The sequence below is a fragment of the Oncorhynchus keta genome, chromosome 37 (genome assembly GCF_023373465.1).
Source record: "Oncorhynchus keta strain PuntledgeMale-10-30-2019 chromosome 37, Oket_V2, whole genome shotgun sequence".
Classification (NCBI taxonomy): domain Eukaryota; kingdom Metazoa; phylum Chordata; class Actinopteri; order Salmoniformes; family Salmonidae; genus Oncorhynchus; species Oncorhynchus keta.
Genome location: NC_068457.1, coordinates 28,306,080 through 28,326,079, shown reverse-complemented (window position 1 = coordinate 28,326,079; position 20,000 = coordinate 28,306,080). Strand labels below are relative to the sequence as shown.

The 20,000-nt window shown below is 43.9% G+C and overlaps 1 protein-coding gene across 1 annotated transcript in view; it reads left to right on the top strand.

The window, feature by feature from the left end:
* Positions 1-16,678, top strand: part of vps8 (VPS8 subunit of CORVET complex) — a 29,091-nt gene extending 12,413 nt beyond the window's left edge. Inside the window, 3 exon segments of the mRNA XM_052500094.1 lie at positions 9,432-9,643; positions 9,742-9,809; positions 16,532-16,678. Coding sequence (XP_052356054.1) covers positions 9,432-9,643; positions 9,742-9,809; positions 16,532-16,631 — 380 coding nt within the window. The 3' untranslated portion in view covers positions 16,632-16,678.
* Positions 16,679-20,000: the final 3,322 nt, after the last annotated feature.

Genomic DNA, 20,000 nt, shown 5'->3' with positions numbered 1-20,000 from the left:
TTGGTTGATGCTGTCAGCAGAACATGTGTTGTGGTTGTTATTCACTACTGCAGCATGTTTTTAGTTGATGCTGTCAGCAGAACATGTGTTGTGGTTGTTATTCACTACTGTGTGCAGCATGTTTTTAGTTGATGCTGTCAGCAGAACATGTGTTGTGGTTGTTATTCACTACTGCAGCATGTTTTTAGTTGATGCTGTCAGCAGAACATGTGTTGTGGTTGTTATTCACTACTGCAGCATGTTTTTAGTTGATGCTGTCAGCAGAACATGTGTTGTGGTTGTTATTCACTACTGCAGCATGTTTTTAGTTGATGCTGTCAGCAGAACATGTGTTGTGGTTGTTATTCACTACTGCAGCATGTTTTTAGTTGATGCTGTCAGCAGAACATGTGTTGTGGTTGTTATTCACTACTGTGTGCAGCATGTTTTTAGTTGATGCTGTCAGCAGAACATGTGTTGTGGTTGTTATTCACTACTGTGTGCAGCATGTTTTTAGTTGATGCTGTCAGCAGAACATGTGTTGTGGTTGTTATTCACTACTGCAGCATGTTTTTGGTTGATGCTGTCAGCAGAACATGTGTTGTGGTTGTTATTCACTACTGCAGCATGTTTTTAGTTGATGCTGTCAGCAGAACATGTGTTGTGGTTGTTATTCACTACTGCAGCATGTTTTTAGTTGATGCTGTCAGCAGAACATGTGTTGTGGTTGTTATTCACTACTGCAGCATGTTTTTAGTTGATGCTGTCAGCAGAACATGTGTTGTGGTTGTCAGTCACTACTGCAGCATGTTTTTGGTTGATGCTGTCAGCAGAACATGTGTTGTGGTTGTTATTCACTACTGCAGCATGTTTTTAGTTGATGCTGTCAGCAGAACATGTGTTGTGGTTGTTATTCACTACTGTGTGCAGCATGTTTTTAGTTGATGCTGTCAGCAGAACATGTGTTGTGGTTTATTCACTACTGCAGCATGTTTTTAGTTGATGCTGTCAGCAGAACATGTGTTGTGGTTGTTATTCACTACTGCAGCATGTTTTTAGTTGATGCTGTCAGCAGAACATGTGTTGTGGTTGTTATTCACTACTGCAGCATGTTTTTAGTTGATGCTGTCAGCAGAACATGTGTTGTGGTTGTTATTCACTACTGCAGCATGTTTTTAGTTGATGCTGTCAGCAGAACATGTGTTGTGGTTGTTATTCACTACTGTGTGCAGCATGTTTTTAGTTGATGCTGTCAGCAGAACATGTGTTGTGGTTGTCATTCACTACTGTGTGCAGCATGTTTTTAGTTGATGCTGTCAGCAGAACATGTGTTGTGGTTGTTATTCACTACTGTGTGCAGCATGTTTTTAGTTGATGCTGTCAGCAGAACATGTGTTGTGGTTGTTATTCACTACTGTGTGCAGCATGTTTTTAGTTGATGCTGTCAGCAGAACATGTGTTGTGGTTGTTATTCACTACTGTGTGCAGCATGTTTTTAGTTGATGCTGTCAGCAGAACATGTGTTGTGGTTGTCATTCACTACTGTGTGCAGCATGTTTTTAGTTGATGCTGTCAGCAGAACATGTGTTGTGGTTGTTATTCACTACTGCAGCATGTTTTTAGTTGATGCTGTCAGCAGAACATGTGTTGTGGTTGTTATTCACTACTGTGTGCAGCATGTTTTTAGTTGATGCTGTCAGCAGAACATGTGTTGTGGTTGTTATTCACTACTGTGTGCAGCATGTTTTTGGTTGATGCTGTCAGCAGAACATGTGTTGTGGTTGTCATTCACTACTGTGTGCAGCATGTTTTTGGTTGATGCTGTCAGCAGAACATGTGTTGTGGTTGTTATTCACTACTGCAGCATGTTTTTAGTTGATGCTGTCAGCAGAACATGTGTTGTGGTTGTTATTCACTACTGCAGCATGTTTTTGGTTGATGCTGTCAGCAGAACATGTGTTGTGGTTGTTATTCACTACTGCAGCATGTTTTTAGTTGATGCTGTCAGCAGAACATGTGTTGTGGTTGTTATTCACTACTGCAGCATGTTTTTGGTTGATGCTGTCAGCAGAACATGTGTTGTGGTTGTTATTCACTACTGCAGCATGTTTTTAGTTGATGCTGTCAGCAGAACATGTGTTGTGGTTGTTATTCACTACTGCAGCATGTTTTTAGTTGATGCTGTCAGCAGAACATGTGTTGTGGTTGTTATTCACTACTGCAGCATGTTTTTGGTTGATGCTGTCAGCAGAACATGTGTTGTGGTTGTTATTCACTACTGCAGCATGTTTTTGGTTGATGCTGTCAGCAGAACATGTGTTGTGGTTGTTATTCACTACTGCAGCATGTTTTTAGTTGATGCTGTCAGCAGAACATGTGTTGTGGTTGTTATTCACTACTGTGTGCAGCATGTTTTTAGTTGATGCTGTCAGCAGAACATGTGTTGTGGTTGTTATTCACTACTGCAGCATGTTTTTAGTTGATGCTGTCAGCAGAACATGTGTTGTGGTTGTTATTCACTACTGTGTGCAGCATGTTTTTAGTTGATGCTGTCAGCAGAACATGTGTTGTGGTTGTTATTCACTACTGTGTGCAGCATGTTTTTAGTTGATGCTGTCAGCAGAACATGTGTTGTGGTTGTTATTCACTACTGCAGCATGTTTTTGGTTGATGCTGTCAGCAGAACATGTGTTGTGGTTGTTATTCACTACTGCAGCATGTTTTTAGTTGATGCTGTCAGCAGAACATGTGTTGTGGTTGTTATTCACTACTGTGTGCAGCATGTTTTTAGTTGATGCTGTCAGCAGAACATGTGTTGTGGTTGTTATTCACTACTGCAGCATGTTTTTAGTTGATGCTGTCAGCAGAACATGTGTTGTGGTTGTTATTCACTACTGCAGCATGTTTTTAGTTGATGCTGTCAGCAGAACATGTGTTGTGGTTGTTATTCACTACTGCAGCATGTTTTTAGTTGATGCTGTCAGCAGAACATGTGTTGTGGTTGTTATTCACTACTGTGTGCAGCATGTTTTTAGTTGATGCTGTCAGCAGAACATGTGTTGTGGTTGTTATTCACTACTGCAGCATGTTTTTAGTTGATGCTGTCAGCAGAACATGTGTTGTGGTTGTTATTCACTACTGCAGCATGTTTTTAGTTGATGCTGTCAGCAGAACATGTGTTGTGGTTGTTATTCACTACTGCAGCATGTTTTTAGTTGATGCTGTCAGCAGAACATGTGTTGTGGTTGTTATTCACTACTGCAGCATGTTTTTAGTTGATGCTGTCAGCAGAACATGTGTTGTGGTTGTTATTCACTACTGTGTGCAGCATGTTTTTGGTTGATGCTGTCAGCAGAACATGTGTTGTGGTTGTTATTCACTACTGTGTGCAGCATGTTTTTGGTTGATGCTGTCAGCAGAATATGTGTTGTGGTTGTCAGTCACTACTGCAGCATGTTTTTAGTTGATGCTGTCAGCAGAACATGTGTTGTGGTTGTCAGTCACTACTGCAGCATGTTTTTAGTTGATGCTGTCAGCAGAACATGTGTTGTGGTTGTCAGTCACTACTGCAGCATGTTTTTAGTTGATGCTGTCAGCAGAACATGTGTTGTGGTTGTTATTCACTACTGCAGCATGTTTTTAGTTGATGCTGTCAGCAGAACATGTGTTGTGGTTGTTATTCACTACTGTGTGCAGCATGTTTTTAGTTGATGCTGTCAGCAGAACATGTGTTGTGGTTGTTATTCACTACTGTGTGCAGCATGTTTTTAGTTGATGCTGTCAGCAGAACATGTGTTGTGGTTGTTATTCACTACTGTGTGCAGCATGTTTTTAGTTGATGCTGTCAGCAGAACATGTGTTGTGGTTGTTATTCACTACTGTGTGCAGCATGTTTTTAGTTGATGCTGTCAGCAGAACATGTGTTGTGGTTGTTATTCACTACTGCAGCATGTTTTTAGTTGATGCTGTCAGCAGAACATGTGTTGTGGTTGTTATTCACTACTGTGTGCAGCATGTTTTTAGTTGATGCTGTCAGCAGAACATGTGTTGTGGTTGTTATTCACTACTGCAGCATGTTTTTAGTTGATGCTGTCAGCAGAACATGTGTTGTGGTTGTTATTCACTACTGTGTGCAGCATGTTTTTAGTTGATGCTGTCAGCAGAACATGTGTTGTGGTTGTTATTCACTACTGCAGCATGTTTTTAGTTGATGCTGTCAGCAGAACATGTGTTGTGGTTGTTATTCACTACTGCAGCATGTTTTTAGTTGATGCTGTCAGCAGAACATGTGTTGTGGTTGTTATTCACTACTGCAGCATGTTTTTAGTTGATGCTGTCAGCAGAACATGTGTTGTGGTTGTCATTCACTACTGTGTGCAGCATGTTTTTAGTTGATGCTGTCAGCAGAACATGTGTTGTGGTTGTTATTCACTACTGTGTGCAGCATGTTTTTAGTTGATGCTGTCAGCAGAACATGTGTTGTGGTTGTCATTCACTACTGTGTGCAGCATGTTTTTAGTTGATGCTGTCAGCAGAACATGTGTTGTGGTTGTCATTCACTACTGCAGCATGTTTTTAGTTGATGCTGTCAGCAGAACATGTGTTGTGGTTGTTATTCACTACTGTGTGCAGCATGTTTTTAGTTGATGCTGTCAGCAGAACATGTGTTGTGGTTGTTATTCACTAGCATGTTTTTAGTTGATGCTGTGTGTGTCATTCACTACTGCAGCATGTTTTTAGTTGATGCTGTCAGCAGAACATGTGTTGTGGTTGTTATTCACTACTGTGTGCAGCATGTTTTTAGTTGATGCTGTCAGCAGAACATGTGTTGTGGTTGTTATTCACTACTGTGTGCAGCATGTTTTTAGTTGATGCTGTCAGCAGAACATGTGTTGTGGTTGTTATTCACTACTGCAGCATGTTTTTAGTTGATGCTGTCAGCAGAACATGTGTTGTGGTTGTTATTCACTACTGCAGCATGTTTTTAGTTGATGCTGTCAGCAGAACATGTGTTGTGGTTGTGTCACTACTGCAGCATGTTTTTAGTTGATGCTGTCAGCAGAACATGTGTTGTGGTTGTTATTCACTACTGCAGCATGTTTTTAGTTGATGCTGTCAGCAGAACATGTGTTGTGGTTGTTATTCACTACTGTGTGCAGCATGTTTTTAGTTGATGCTGTCAGCAGAACATGTGTTGTGGTTGTCAATCACTACTGTGTGCAGCATGTTTTTAGTTGATGCTGTCAGCAGAACATGTGTTGTGGTTGTTATTCACTACTGCAGCATGTTTTTAGTTGATGCTGTCAGCAGAACATGTGTTGTGGTTGTTATTCACTACTGTGTGCAGCATGTTTTTAGTTGATGCTGTCAGCAGAACATGTGTTGTGGTTGTCAGTCACTACTGCAGCATGTTTTTAGTTGATGCTGTCAGCAGAACATGTGTTGTGGTTGTTATTCACTACTGTGTGCAGCATGTTTTTAGTTGATGCTGTCAGCAGAACATGTGTTGTGGTTGTCATTCACTACTGCAGCATGTTTTTAGTTGATGCTGTCAGCAGAACATGTGTTGTGGTTGTTATTCACTACTGTGTGCAGCATGTTTTTAGTTGATGCTGTCAGCAGAACATGTGTTGTGGTTGTTATTCACTACTGTGTGCAGCATGTTTTTAGTTGATGCTGTCAGCAGAACATGTGTTGTGGTTGTCATTCACTACTGTGTGCAGCATGTTTTTGGTTGATGCTGTCAGCAGAACATGTGTTGTGGTTGTCATTCACTACTGCAGCATGTTTTTAGTTGATGCTGTCAGCAGAACATGTGTTGTGGTTGTTATTCACTACTGTGTGCAGCATGTTTTTGGTTGATGCTGTCAGCAGAACATGTGTTGTGGTTGTCAGTCACTACTGCAGCATGTTTTTAGTTGATGCTGTCAGCAGAACATGTGTTGTGGTTGTTATTCACTACTGCAGCATGTTTTTAGTTGATGCTGTCAGCAGAACATGTGTTGTGGTTGTCAGTCACTACTGCAGCATGTTTTTAGTTGATGCTGTCAGCAGAACATGTGTTGTGGTTGTTATTCACTACTGCAGCATGTTTTTAGTTGATGCTGTCAGCAGAACATGTGTTGTGGTTGTTATTCACTACTGCAGCATGTTTTTAGTTGATGCTGTCAGCAGAACATGTGTTGTGGTTGTTATTCACTACTGTGTGCAGCATGTTTTTGGTTGATGCTGTCAGCAGAACATGTGTTGTGGTTGTTATTCACTACTGTGTGCAGCATGTTTTTGGTTGATGCTGTCAGCAGAACATGTGTTGTGGTTGTTATTCACTACTGTGTGCAGCATGTTTTTAGTTGATGCTGTCAGCAGAACATGTGTTGTGGTTGTTATTCACTACTGCAGCATGTTTTTGGTTGATGCTGTCAGCAGAACATGTGTTGTGGTTGTTATTCACTACTGCAGCATGTTTTTAGTTGATGCTGTCAGCAGAACATGTGTTGTGGTTGTTATTCACTACTGTGTGCAGCATGTTTTTAGTTGATGCTGTCAGCAGAACATGTGTTGTGGTTGTCATTCACTACTGTGTGCAGCATGTTTTTGGTTGATGCTGTCAGCAGAACATGTGTTGTGGTTGTTATTCACTACTGTGTGCAGCATGTTTTTAGTTGATGCTGTCAGCAGAACATGTGTTGTGGTTGTCATTCACTACTGTGTGCAGCATGTTTTTAGTTGATGCTGTCAGCAGAACATGTGTTGTGGTTGTTATTCACTACTGCAGCATGTTTTTAGTTGATGCTGTCAGCAGAACATGTGTTGTGGTTGTTATTCACTACTGTGTGCAGCATGTTTTTAGTTGATGCTGTCAGCAGAACATGTGTTGTGGTTGTTATTCACTACTGTGTGCAGCATGTTTTTAGTTGATGCTGTCAGCAGAACATGTGTTGTGGTTGTCATTCACTACTGCAGCATGTTTTTAGTTGATGCTGTCAGCAGAACATGTGTTGTGGTTGTTATTCACTACTGTGTGCAGCATGTTTTTAGTTGATGCTGTCAGCAGAACATGTGTTGTGGTTGTTATTCACTACTGTGTGCAGCATGTTTTTGGTTGATGCTGTCAGCAGAACATGTGTTGTGGTTGTTATTCACTACTGTGTGCAGCATGTTTTTGGTTGATGCTGTCAGCAGAACATGTGTTGTGGTTGTTATTCACTACTGCAGCATGTTTTTGGTTGATGCTGTCAGCAGAACATGTGTTGTGGTTGTTATTCACTACTGTGTGCAGCATGTTTTTGGTTGATGCTGTCAGCAGAACATGTGTTGTGGTTGTCAGTCACTACTGCAGCATGTTTTTGGTTGATGCTGTCAGCAGAACATGTGTTGTGGTTGTCAGTCACTACTGCAGCATGTTTTTGGTTGATGCTGTCAGCAGAACATGTGTTGTGGTTGTCAGTCACTACTGCAGCATGTTTTTGGTTGATGCTGTCAGCAGAACATGTGTTGTGGTTGTCAGTCACTACTGCAGCATGTTTTTGGTTGATGCTGTCAGCAGAACATGTGTTGTGGTTGTCATTCACTACTGTGTGCAGCATGTTTTTAGTTGATGCTGTCAGTAGAACATGTGTTGTGGTTGTTATTCACTACTGTGTGCAGCATGTTTTTAGTTGATGCTGTCAGCAGAACATGTGTTGTGGTTGTCATTCACTACTGTGTGCAGCATGTTTTTAGTTGATGCTGTCAGCAGAACATGTGTTGTGGTTGTTATTCACTACTGCAGCATGTTTTAGTTGATGCTGTCAGCAGAACATGTGTTGTGGTTGTCATTCACTACTGCAGCATGTTTTTAGTTGATGCTGTCAGCAGAACATGTGTTGTGGTTGTTATTCACTACTGTGTGCAGCATGTTTTTGGTTGATGCTGTCAGCAGAACATGTGTTGTGGTTGTTATTCACTACTGTGTGCAGCATGTTTTTGGTTGATGCTGTCAGCAGAACATGTGTTGTGGTTGTTATTCACTACTGTGTGCAGCATGTTTTTGGTTGATGCTGTCAGCAGAACATGTGTTGTGGTTGTTATTCACTACTGCAGCATGTTTTTGGTTGATGCTGTCAGCAGAACATGTGTTGTGGTTGTTATTCACTACTGTGTGCAGCATGTTTTTAGTTGATGCTGTCAGCAGAACATGTGTTGTGGTTGTCATTCACTACTGTGTGCAGCATGTTTTTAGTTGATGCTGTCAGCAGAACATGTGTTGTGGTTGTTATTCACTACTGTGTGCAGCATGTTTTTAGTTGATGCTGTCAGCAGAACATGTGTTGTGGTTGTCAGTCACTACTGCAGCATGTTTTTGGTTGATGCTGTCAGCAGAACATGTGTTGTGGTTGTTATTCACTACTGTGTGCAGCATGTTTTTGGTTGATGCTGTCAGCAGAACATGTGTTGTGGTTGTTATTCACTACTGTGTGCAGCATGTTTTTAGTTGATGCTGTCAGCAGAACATGTGTTGTGGTTGTCATTCACTACTGTGTGCAGCATGTTTTTAGTTGATGCTGTCAGCAGAACATGTGTTGTGGTTGTCATTCACTACTGCAGCATGTTTTTGGTTGATGCTGTCAGCAGAACATGTGTTGTGGTTGTTATTCACTACTGTGTGCAGCATGTTTTTAGTTGATGCTGTCAGCAGAACATGTGTTGTGGTTGTTATTCACTACTGTGTGCAGCATGTTTTTAGTTGATGCTGTCAGCAGAACATGTGTTGTGGTTGTTATTCACTACTGTGTGCAGCATGTTTTTAGTTGATGCTGTCAGCAGAACATGTGTTGTGGTTGTCATTCACTACTGCAGCATGTTTTTAGTTGATGCTGTCAGCAGAACATGTGTTGTGGTTGTTATTCACTACTGTGTGCAGCATGTTTTTAGTTGATGCTGTCAGCAGAACATGTGTTGTGGTTGTCATTCACTACTGCAGCATGTTTTTAGTTGATGCTGTCAGCAGAACATGTGTTGTGGTTGTTATTCACTACTGCAGCATGTTTTAGTTGATGCTGTCAGCAGAACATGTGTTGTGGTTGTTATTCACTACTGCAGCATGTTTTTAGTTGATGCTGTCAGCAGAACATGTGTTGTGGTTGTTATTCACTACTGTGTGCAGCATGTTTTTAGTTGATGCTGTCAGCAGAACATGTGTTGTGGTTGTTATTCACTACTGCAGCATGTTTTTAGTTGATGCTGTCAGCAGAACATGTGTTGTGGTTGTTATTCACTACTGCAGCATGTTTTTAGTTGATGCTGTCAGCAGAACATGTGTTTTGACTGATCTCCATATGTTTATAAAGACTGACTGTCCCAGTGTCTGTTGTTGTTCTATGACAGTATAAGAGTTAAGAGCGCCCTCTCCCATAGTGCTTGGCTCCACAGTGCGTTGCCTGATGGGTAATGCGTTTTTTTTCTTTCTTCAGATCTGAACCAGGCTCTCCGTTTGTGCTTGGGAAGCACGGCGACAGGGGCGGAGTACGGAGCCGTCTCCGCCCTCAGCATCAACCACGACTGCACCCGGCTGCTCTGTGGCTTCGCCAAGGGACATATCACCATGTGGGATCTGGCCAATGGGAAGCTTCTGCGAACCATTACCGACGCCCACCCACCCGGCACCGCCATCTTACATGTCAAGGTAGTCTGTCTGTGTAAAAGTCAAGTTGAATTGAAACGTGTCTTCTGCTCAGGTCGTCTCTACTGACCTCCTCGGTTGTCCCTCTCTCTCTGTCTCAGTTCACCGATGACCCTACGCTGGCGGTGTGCAACGACAGCGGTGGCTCTGTGTTTGAGCTGGCTTTCAGGTAATACTCATTTGTCTCCTCAGAGATGTGTGTGTGTGTGTGTGAAGTTACCTGCAGTGACTGACAGGGGGCAGTATTGCTCTGCAGACACGAGGAGTGATGTGCTGGTTGACTCAACATGCAGTCCCCGCGGACACTGTGGGCGGGTGGGTTTAGGGCCATGTAATATTGTGTGGATGAAGGGCGGGTGGGTGGCGTGCGGGTTGAATAAAGGGAAAACAATGCATCAAAAAATCCATAAATGTATAATTAGTTTACATATCTATCGGCTACATTGAGTTTTATCTTTCCTTGTGTTCATCTGGCATTAGTGTGGAAGCATCAGTTTTAGGGCCAAATACAGTGCAACAACATGAAGGTTTTATTTACAACTGCACTCTGGTGAACATAGTGTAGGTGGATATTTAAACCAATGGGTGGTTTACAGAGACAAACAGGACATTCTGTAGCCTGTTGCCGTCCACAAAAGACAAACGGGACATTCTGTAGCCTGTTGCCGTCCACAAAAGACAAACAGGACATTCTGTAGCCTGTTGCCGTCCACAAAAGACAAACAGGACATTCTGTAGCCTGTTGCCGTCCACAAAAGACAAACAGGACATTCTGTAGCCTGTTGCTGTCCACAAAAGACAAACAGGACATTCTGTAGCCTGTTGCCGTCCACAAAAGACAAACAGGACATTCTGTAGCCTGTTGCCGTCCACAAAAGACAAACAGGACATTCTGTAGGCTGTTGTCGTCCACAAAAGACAAACAGGACATTCTGTAGCCTGTTGCCGTCCACAAAAGACAAACAGAACATTCTGTAGCCTGTTGCTGTCCACAAAAGACAAACGGGACATTCTGTAGCCTGTTGCCGTCCACAAAAGACAAACGGGACATTCTGTAGCCTGTTGCCGTCCACAAAAGACAAACGGGACATTCTGTAGCCTGTTGCCGTCCACAAAAGACAAACGGGACATTCTGTAGCCTGTTGCCGTCCACAAAAGACAAACGGGACATTCTGTAGCCTGTTGCCGTCCACAAAAGACAAACGGGACATTCTGTAGCCTGTTGCCGTCCACAAAAGACAAACGGGACATTCTGTAGCCTGTTGCCGTCCACAAAAGACAAACGGGACATTAAGTAGCCTGTTGCCGTCCACAAAAGACAAACAGGACATTCTGTAGCCTGTTGCCGTCCACAAAAGACAAACGGGACATTCTGTAGCCTGTTGCCGTCCACAAAAGACAAACGGGACATTAAGTAGCCTGTTGCCGTCCACAAAAGACAAACAGGACATTCTGTAGCCTGTTTCCGTCCACAAAAGACAAACGGGACATTCTGTAGCCTGTTGCTGTCCACAAAAGACAAACAGGACATTCTGTAGCCTGTTGCCGTCCACAAAAGACAAACAGGACATTCTGTAGCCTGTTGCCGTCCACAAAAGACAAACAGGACAAAACATCAAAATAAAGAACAATAGTAGCAACCAAACGTCTACCAAATACAAACACATCAAGACTATAGCAGACTATAGCAGACTATAGCAGGCCCAGACTATAGCAGGCCCAGACTATAGCAGGCCCAGACTATAACAGACTATAGCAGACTATAGCAGGCCCAGACTATAACAGGCCCAGACTATAACAGACTATAGCAGACTATAGCAGGCCCAGACTATAGCAGGCCCAGACTATAGCAGGCCCAGACTATAGCAGGCCCAGACTATAACAGACTATAGCAGGCCCAGACTATAGCAGGCCCAGACTATAGCAGGCCCAGACTATAACAGGCCCAGACTATAGCAGGCCCAGACTATAACGGACTGTAACAGGCCCAGACTATAACGGACGATAACAGGCCCAGACTATAGCAGGCCCAGACTATAACAGACTATAACAGACTATAGCAGGCCCAGACTATAACAGACTATAGCAGGCCCAGACTATAACAGACTATAGCAGGCCCAGACTATAACAGACTATAGCAGGCCCAGACTATAGCAGGCCCAGACTATAAAGGCCCAGACTATAGCAGGCCCAGACTATAACAGACTATAGCAGGCCCAGCCTATAACAGACTATAGCAGGCCCAGACTATAACAGACTATAACAGACTATAGCAGGCCCAGACTATAGCAGGCCCAGACTATAGCAGACTATAGCAGGCCCAGACTTTAGCAGGCCCAGACTTTAGCAGGCCCAGACTATAACAGGCCCAGACTATACAGGCCCAGACTATAGCAGGCCCAGACTATAACAGACTATAGCAGGCCCAGACTAAAGGCCCAGACTATAACAGACTATAGCAGGCCCAGACTATTCGGGCCCAACTATATCGGGCCCAGACTATAGCGGGCCCAGACTATAGCGGGCCCAGACTATAACAGACTATATCAGGCCCAGACTATATCAGGCCCAGATTATAACAGACTATATCAGGCCCAGACTATACAGGCCCAGACTATAACAGACTATAGCAGGCCCAGACTACAACAGACTATATCAGGCCCAGACTATAACAGAGTGTAACAGGCCCAGACTACAACAGACTATATCAGGCCCAGACTACAACAGACTATATCAGGCCCAGACTACAACAGACTATAACAGGCCCAGACTACAACAGACTATATCAGGCCCAGACTATATCAGGCCCAGACTATAACAGACTATATCAGGCCCAGACTACAACAGACTATATTCAGGCCTAAAGACTATATCAGGCCCAGACTACAACAGACTATATCAGGCCCAGACTATAGCAGGCCCAGACTACAACAGACTATAACAGCCCCAGACTATAGCAGGCCCAGACTACAACAGACTATATCAGGCCCAGACTATATCAGGCCCAGACTACAACAGACTAAATATTCAGGCCCAGACTATAACAGACTGTAACAGGCCCAGCCTATAACAGACTATAGCAGGCCCAGACTATAGCAGGCCCAGACTATAGCAGACTTTAGCAGGCCCAGACTTTACAGGCCCAGACTTTAGCAGGCCCAGACTATAACAGGCCCAGACTATAGCAGGCCCAGACTATAACAGGCCCAGACTATAACAGACTATAGCAGGCCCAGAATAGCAGGCCCAGACTATCACAGACTGTTCAACAGGCCCAGACTATCGGGCCCAGACTATAGCAGGCCCAGACTATAGCGGGCCCAGACTATACGGGCCCAGACTATAACAGACTATAGCAGGCCCAGACTATATCAGGCCCAGATTATAACAGACTATATCAGGCCCAGACTGTTAACAGGCCCAGACTATTCAGGCCCAGACTACAACAGACTATATCAGGCCCAGACTATATCAGGCCCAGATTATAACAGACTATATCACATCATCACAGTCAGACTGTTATCAGGCCCAGATTATAACAGACTATATCAGGCCCAGACTATAGCAGGCCCAGTACAACAGACTATATCAGGCCCAAATATCAGGCCCAGACTATAACAGACTATATCAGGCCCAGACTCTACAGTATCAACAGGCCCAGACTATATCAGGCCCAGACTACAAAGACTATATCAGGCCCAGTCTAGCAGGCCCAGACTACAACAGATATAACAGCCCTAGAATAGCAGGCCCAGACTACAACAGACTGTTCAACAGGCCCAGACTAAATATCAGGCCCAGACTACAACAACTATATCAGGCCCAGACTATAACAGACTGTTCAACAGGCCTAAATATTCCCAAATACATCATAACAGTCTACTGTTCAACAGGCCTAAATATTCACTATATCAGGCCACATCTATAACAGACTATAACAGGCCCAGACTGTAACAGGCCTAAATATTCAGGCCCAGAAATACATCATCACAGTCTACTGTTGAAAAGAATGGTGCCTAACATGATTCACTAAATGCATCATCACAGTCTACTGTTCAACAGGCCTAAATATTCACCAAATACATCATCACAGTCTACTGTTCAACAGGCCTAAATATTCACTAAATACATCATCACAGTCTACTGTTCAACAGGCCTAAATATTCACTAAATACATCATCACAGTCTACTGTTCAACAGGCCTAAATATTCACTAAATACATCATCACAGTCTACTGTTCAACAGGCCTAAATATTCACTAAATACATCATCACAGTCTAGAGTTACAGGGTGGGGTTAATACATTCACAGGTGCGGTTAGGGTGGGGTTAAGTTTAGGGTCATCATCACAGTTAGGGTTCAACAGGCCTAAATATTCAGGTTACATAACAGTTAGGGTCAGGGTAAAGGTTAGAGTTAGGGTCGGGTGAGGTTAGAGTTAGGGTCGGGTGAGGTTAGAGTTAGGGTCGGGTGAGGTTAGAGTTAGGGTCGGGTGAGGTTAGAGTTAGGGTCGGGTGAGGTTAGGTTTAGGGTTGGGTTAGGTTAGGTTAGAGTTAGGGTCGGGTGAGGTTAGGTTTAGGGTTAGGTTAGAGTTAGGGTCGGGTGAGGTTAGAGTTAGGGTGAGGTTAGAGTTAGGGTCGGGTGAGGTTAGAGTTAGGGTCGGGTTAGGTTAGAGTTAGGGTCGGGTGAGGTTAGAGTTAGGGTCGGGTGAGGTTAGGTTTAGGGTCGGGTTAGGTTAGGTTAGAGTTAGGGTCGGGTGAGGTTAGAGTTAGGGTCGGGTGAGGTTAGAGTTAGGGTCGGGTGAGGTTAGAGTTAGGGTCGGGTGAGGTTAGAGTTAGGGTCGGGTGAGGTTAGAGTTAGGGTCGGGTGAGGTTAGAGTTAGGGTCGGGTGAGGTTAGAGTTAGGGTCGGGTTAGGTTAGAGTTAGGTCGGGTGAGGTTGGAGTTAGGGTCGGGTGAGGTTGGAGTTAGGGTCGGGTGGGGGTTGGGTTAGAGTTAGGTTAGGGTTAGGGAGGTGAGGTTAGGGTTAGGGTGAGGTTAGAGTTAGGGTCGGGTGAGGTTAGGTTTAGGGTTGGGTTAGGTTAGAGTTAGGGTCGGGTGAGGTTAGGTTTAGGGTTAGGTTAGGTTAGAGTTAGGGTCGGGTGAGGTTAGAGTTAGGGTCGGGTGAGGTTAGGTTTAGGGTTAGGTTAGGTTAGAGTTAGGGTCGGGTGAGGTTAGGTTAGAGTTAGGGTCGGGTGAGGTTAGGTTTAGGGTTAGGTTAGGTTAGAGTTAGGGTCGGGTGAGGTTAGGTTTGGGGTTAGGTTAGAGTTAGGGTCGGGTGAGGTTAGAGTTAGGGTCGGGTGAGGTTAGAGTTAGGGTTGGGTTAGGTTAGAGTTAGGGTTGGGTTAGGTTAGAGTTAGGGTCGGGTGAGGTTAGGTTAGGTTAGAGTTAGGGTCGGGTGAGGTTAGGTTAGAGTTAGGGTCGGGTGAGGTTAGGTTTAGGGTCGGGTGAGGTTAGAGTTAACGTCTGGTGTGGGCGGTTGTGGACGGAATTCATCTCCCAGTTTCTGGTGGAAAGCAGACTGAACCAGGTTATCCTCTTGGATTTTGCCTGTGCTTAGCTACATTACATGTATGGGTTTATCCTGAAAGATGACAAGTGTACTCATAACATGATGCAGCCACCACTATGCTTTAAAATATGGAGAGTGGTACTCAGTAATGTCTTTTTTTTGCAGTATTACTTTAGTGCCTTGTTTCAAACAGGATGCATGTTTTGTAATATTTGTATTCTGTACAGGCTTCCTTTTCACTCAATTAGGTTATTATTGTGGAGTAACTACGATGTTGTTGACCCATCCTCAGTTTTCTCCTAACACAGCCATTAACCTCTGTAACTGTTTTAAAGTCACCATTGGCCTCATGGTGAAATCCCTGAGCAGTTTCCTTCCTCTCCAGCAACTGAGTTAGGAAGGATGCCTGTATCTTTGTAGTGACACCATCCATATTGTAATTATTAACTTCACCATGCTAAAAGGAATATTTAATGTCTCATTTGTTTTACCCATCTATCAATAGGTGCCCTTCTTTGTGAATCACATGGTCTTCCTATACATTCATGCACCCCTGTCACTGTCTGTAACCACAGTCTAACAGTACATTATTTTAATGAGGTATTACAGCGAGACAGGGTGTGTGTGTGTGTGTGTGTGTGTGTGTGTGTGTGTGTGTGTGTGTGTGTGTGTGTGTGTGTGTGTGTGTGTGTGTGTGTGTGTGTGTAATGAGGTATTGCAGCGAGACAGAATGACCCCTGCTCTGTTTGACATTATTATACAAAGCTGTCTCTCTTATTCAGGTCAGATTAATGGAAATAGGGGGAGAAGTACTTTTTTGGTTTTCTGGCTTCTCTAAGGCTGTGTGTCCCAAATGGCTCCCTATAAAGTGCACTACATCTGACCAGGGCCCATAGGGTGCGATTTGGGACTCATACACTCTGTTCTGTACGGCGTGTGTGTATGTCAGAATGTGAGGGCTTTAGGGGAAATAGGATATTCAATATTGTTCTAATGAACCACAGTCCTACTTTGGGACTGGAGTTCTGTTTATTTTGTTAGTCTGTGTGGAGCTTGTTTTTTTATATCTTTTGTTGTTTTGTTCTCTCTCACTCTCCTTTCCCTCCTCGCTCTTCTCTCTCCCCTCCTCACTTTTCTCTCTCCCCTCCTCGCTCTTCTCTCTCCCCTCCTCGCTCTTCTCTCTCCCCTCCTCGCTCTTCTCTCTCCCCCCCCCTCCCTCCCCCTCTCCCCCCTATCCTCTCCCCCCTATCCCTCTCTCTCTGTTTCTCTCTCTGCCTCACTCTCTCCTCTCTCTCTCTCTCTCTCTCCTCCCTCCTCTCTCCTCTCTTTCTCTGCGTGTAGGAGGTTGATGGGGATGCGTACATGTGAGTCTCGTTGTCTGTTCAGTGGCTCTAAGGGAGAGGTGTGTAATGTGGAGCCTCTCCTTACCGCCCGGACCTGAAGGATCACCCCATCACACAGTACTCTCTCCTGGCCATGGCCTCTCTTACTAAGGTAAACCCTGTACCAGGTTTACCCAACCGCGACAATTATTTGACCCCCTTGTTTTCTTGGCAAAAAAAAAATACAACTTATTTTTATTAAAATATTTTATTGTTGGACCAATAAAAAAGGTAAAATCACCAGCAAATCAGCTCCAAATGATTTTAATTGTGGAAATATGTTCCCTAGTATTCCCACGCATAATAGAGAGAGGGATACACTGAGTGGCCAGTTTATTAGGTACACCCCCCCCAGACAGTGAGTCATTTGGCTTGCTATATAAAGCAGGCATCAAGTCATTCAGTTACTGTTGGATTGAACGTTAGAATGGTCAAAACGACCGAAGCCACTTGGTAAGATCATCGGTTCCAGGAACTAACAGCCTCTTGGGCTTTTCACGTTTTTTATTTTTTTATTTAACCAGGCAAGTCAGTTAAGAAACAAATTCTTATTTTCAATGACGGCCTAGGAACACTGGGTTAACTGCCTGTTAAGGGGCAGAGCGACAGATTTGTACCTTGTCAGATCGGGGATTTGAACCTGCAACCTTCCGGTTACTAGTAAAACACTCTAACCAGTAAGCTACCCTGCCGCCCCTGACAAACAGAACATCCAGTCAGCGGAAGTCCTGCGGGCGAAAACAGTTTGTTGATGAGAGGTTGAAGGAGAATGGTCAGAATCGTGGGAACGAACAGGCTGGCCGCAAATAAGCAAATAATGGCATCTGAACGGGCTCTCGGAACACACAAGTCGTCGCTCCACGGATGGGCTCTCTCAGCAGACGACCACACCGGGTCCTATCAGCTACAAACAAGGACAAACTGCTGCAGTGGGCAGGCCATCCCAACACTGGACAGTTAAGTAGTGGAAAAACACTGCCTGGTCTGATGAATGTTTCGTCATGGCGATGGCACTCAGGATGTGGTGTAAGCAGTCATGACCCTGCCTGGGGTCAAGGTAAAGGCTGGTGGTGTATTCCTGCCACGCGCGTCCTAGGGTCCCTATTCCTGCCACGCGTTTAGGGTCCCTATTTCTGCCACGCGTTAGGGTCCCTATTCCTGCCACGCGTTTAGGGTCCCTATTCCTGCCACGCGTTAGGGTCCCTATTCCTGCCACGCGTTAGGGTCCCTATTCCTGCCACGCGTTAGGGTCCCTATTCCTGCCACGCGTTTAGGGTCCCTATTTCTGCCACGCGTTAGGCTGTTCTGGAGCCAAAGGGAGGGGGGTCTGACCAGGGTACTGCCAGATGGGTTACCTAATAAACTGGCCACAGAGTGTACGTGATTGTACTAAAAATGTAAGCAAGGTTTGAATGATTATGTTTTAGTCATGTTATATTTGTTTGGGCTTCTTGTGGTCAATTTGCAGTCTACAAATGATCTGTAATTATGTTCTGGACCCCTGACCATCTGCTAAAGAATTAACAGCCCTGCAGCTGAATCCTGCCACACACACCCTACACACTACACCCTACACACTACACCCTACACTATACCCTATACACTACACACTATACACTATACCCTACACACTACACACTATACCCTATACACTACACACTATACACTACACACTACACACTACACCCTACACCCTACACACCACTATACCCTACACCCTACACACTACACACTACACCCTACACACTACACACTACACACTACACCCTACACACTACACCCTACACACTACACACTACACCCTACACACTACACCCTACACACTACACCCAACACACTACACCCCACACCCTACACACTACACCCTACACACTACACCCTACACACTACACCCTACACTATAAACTACACACTACACCTATACACTACACCCTATACACTACACCCTACACACTACACCTACACACTATACCCTATACACTACACACTATACACAACACACTACACACTATACCCTACACACTACACACTATAAACTATAAACTACACACAACACTATACACTACACCCTACACACTACACACTATACCCTATACACTACACACTATACCCTATACACTACACACTATACACTACACACTATACCCTATACACTATACACTATACACTACACCCTATACACTACACACTACACACTATACCCTACACACTATACCCTATACACTATACCCTATACCCTATACACTATACACTACACACTACACACTACACACTATACACTATACCCTATACCCTATACCCTATACACTATACACTACACCCTATTCCCTATACACTATACCCTATACACTACACACTATACACTATACCCTATACACTACACACTATACACTACACCCTACACACTACACCCTACACACTACACCCTACACACTACACCCTACACACTACACCCTACACACTACACCCTACACACTACACCCTACACACTACACCCTACACTATACCCTACACACTACACCCTACACACTACACCCTACACACTACACCCTACACACTACACCCTACACACTATACCCTATACACTACACACTATACACTATACCCTATACACTACACACTATACACTACACCCTACACACTATACCCTACACACTACACACTATACACTACACCCTACACACTACACACTATACCCTATACACTACACACTATACCCTATACACTACACACTATACACTACACACTATACACTATACACTACACCCTATACACTACACACTATACACTCCACACTACACACTATACCCTACACACTATACACTATACACTATACACTATACCCTATACACTATACACTACACACTATACACTCCACACTATACACTACACCCTACACACTATACCCTATACACTATACCCTACACACTATACCCTATACACTATACCCTATACACTCCACACTCCACACTATACACTACACACTACACACTATACACTATACACTATACCCTATACACTATACACTACACCCTATTCCTAACCTATACACTATACACTATACACTACACACTATACACTATACCCTATACACTCTATACACTACACACTATACACTCCAACCTATACACTACACACTACCCTATACACTATACACTATACACTACACACTATACTCCCCTACACACTATACCCTACGCCTATACACTATACCCTATACACTACACACTACACACTATACCCTACACACTACACACTACACACTATACCCTATACACTACACACTATACCCTATACCCTACACACTATACACTACACACTATACACTATACACTACACCCTATACACTACACACTACACACTACACACTATACACTACACACTATACACTACACACCCTATACACTCCACCCTATACACTACACACT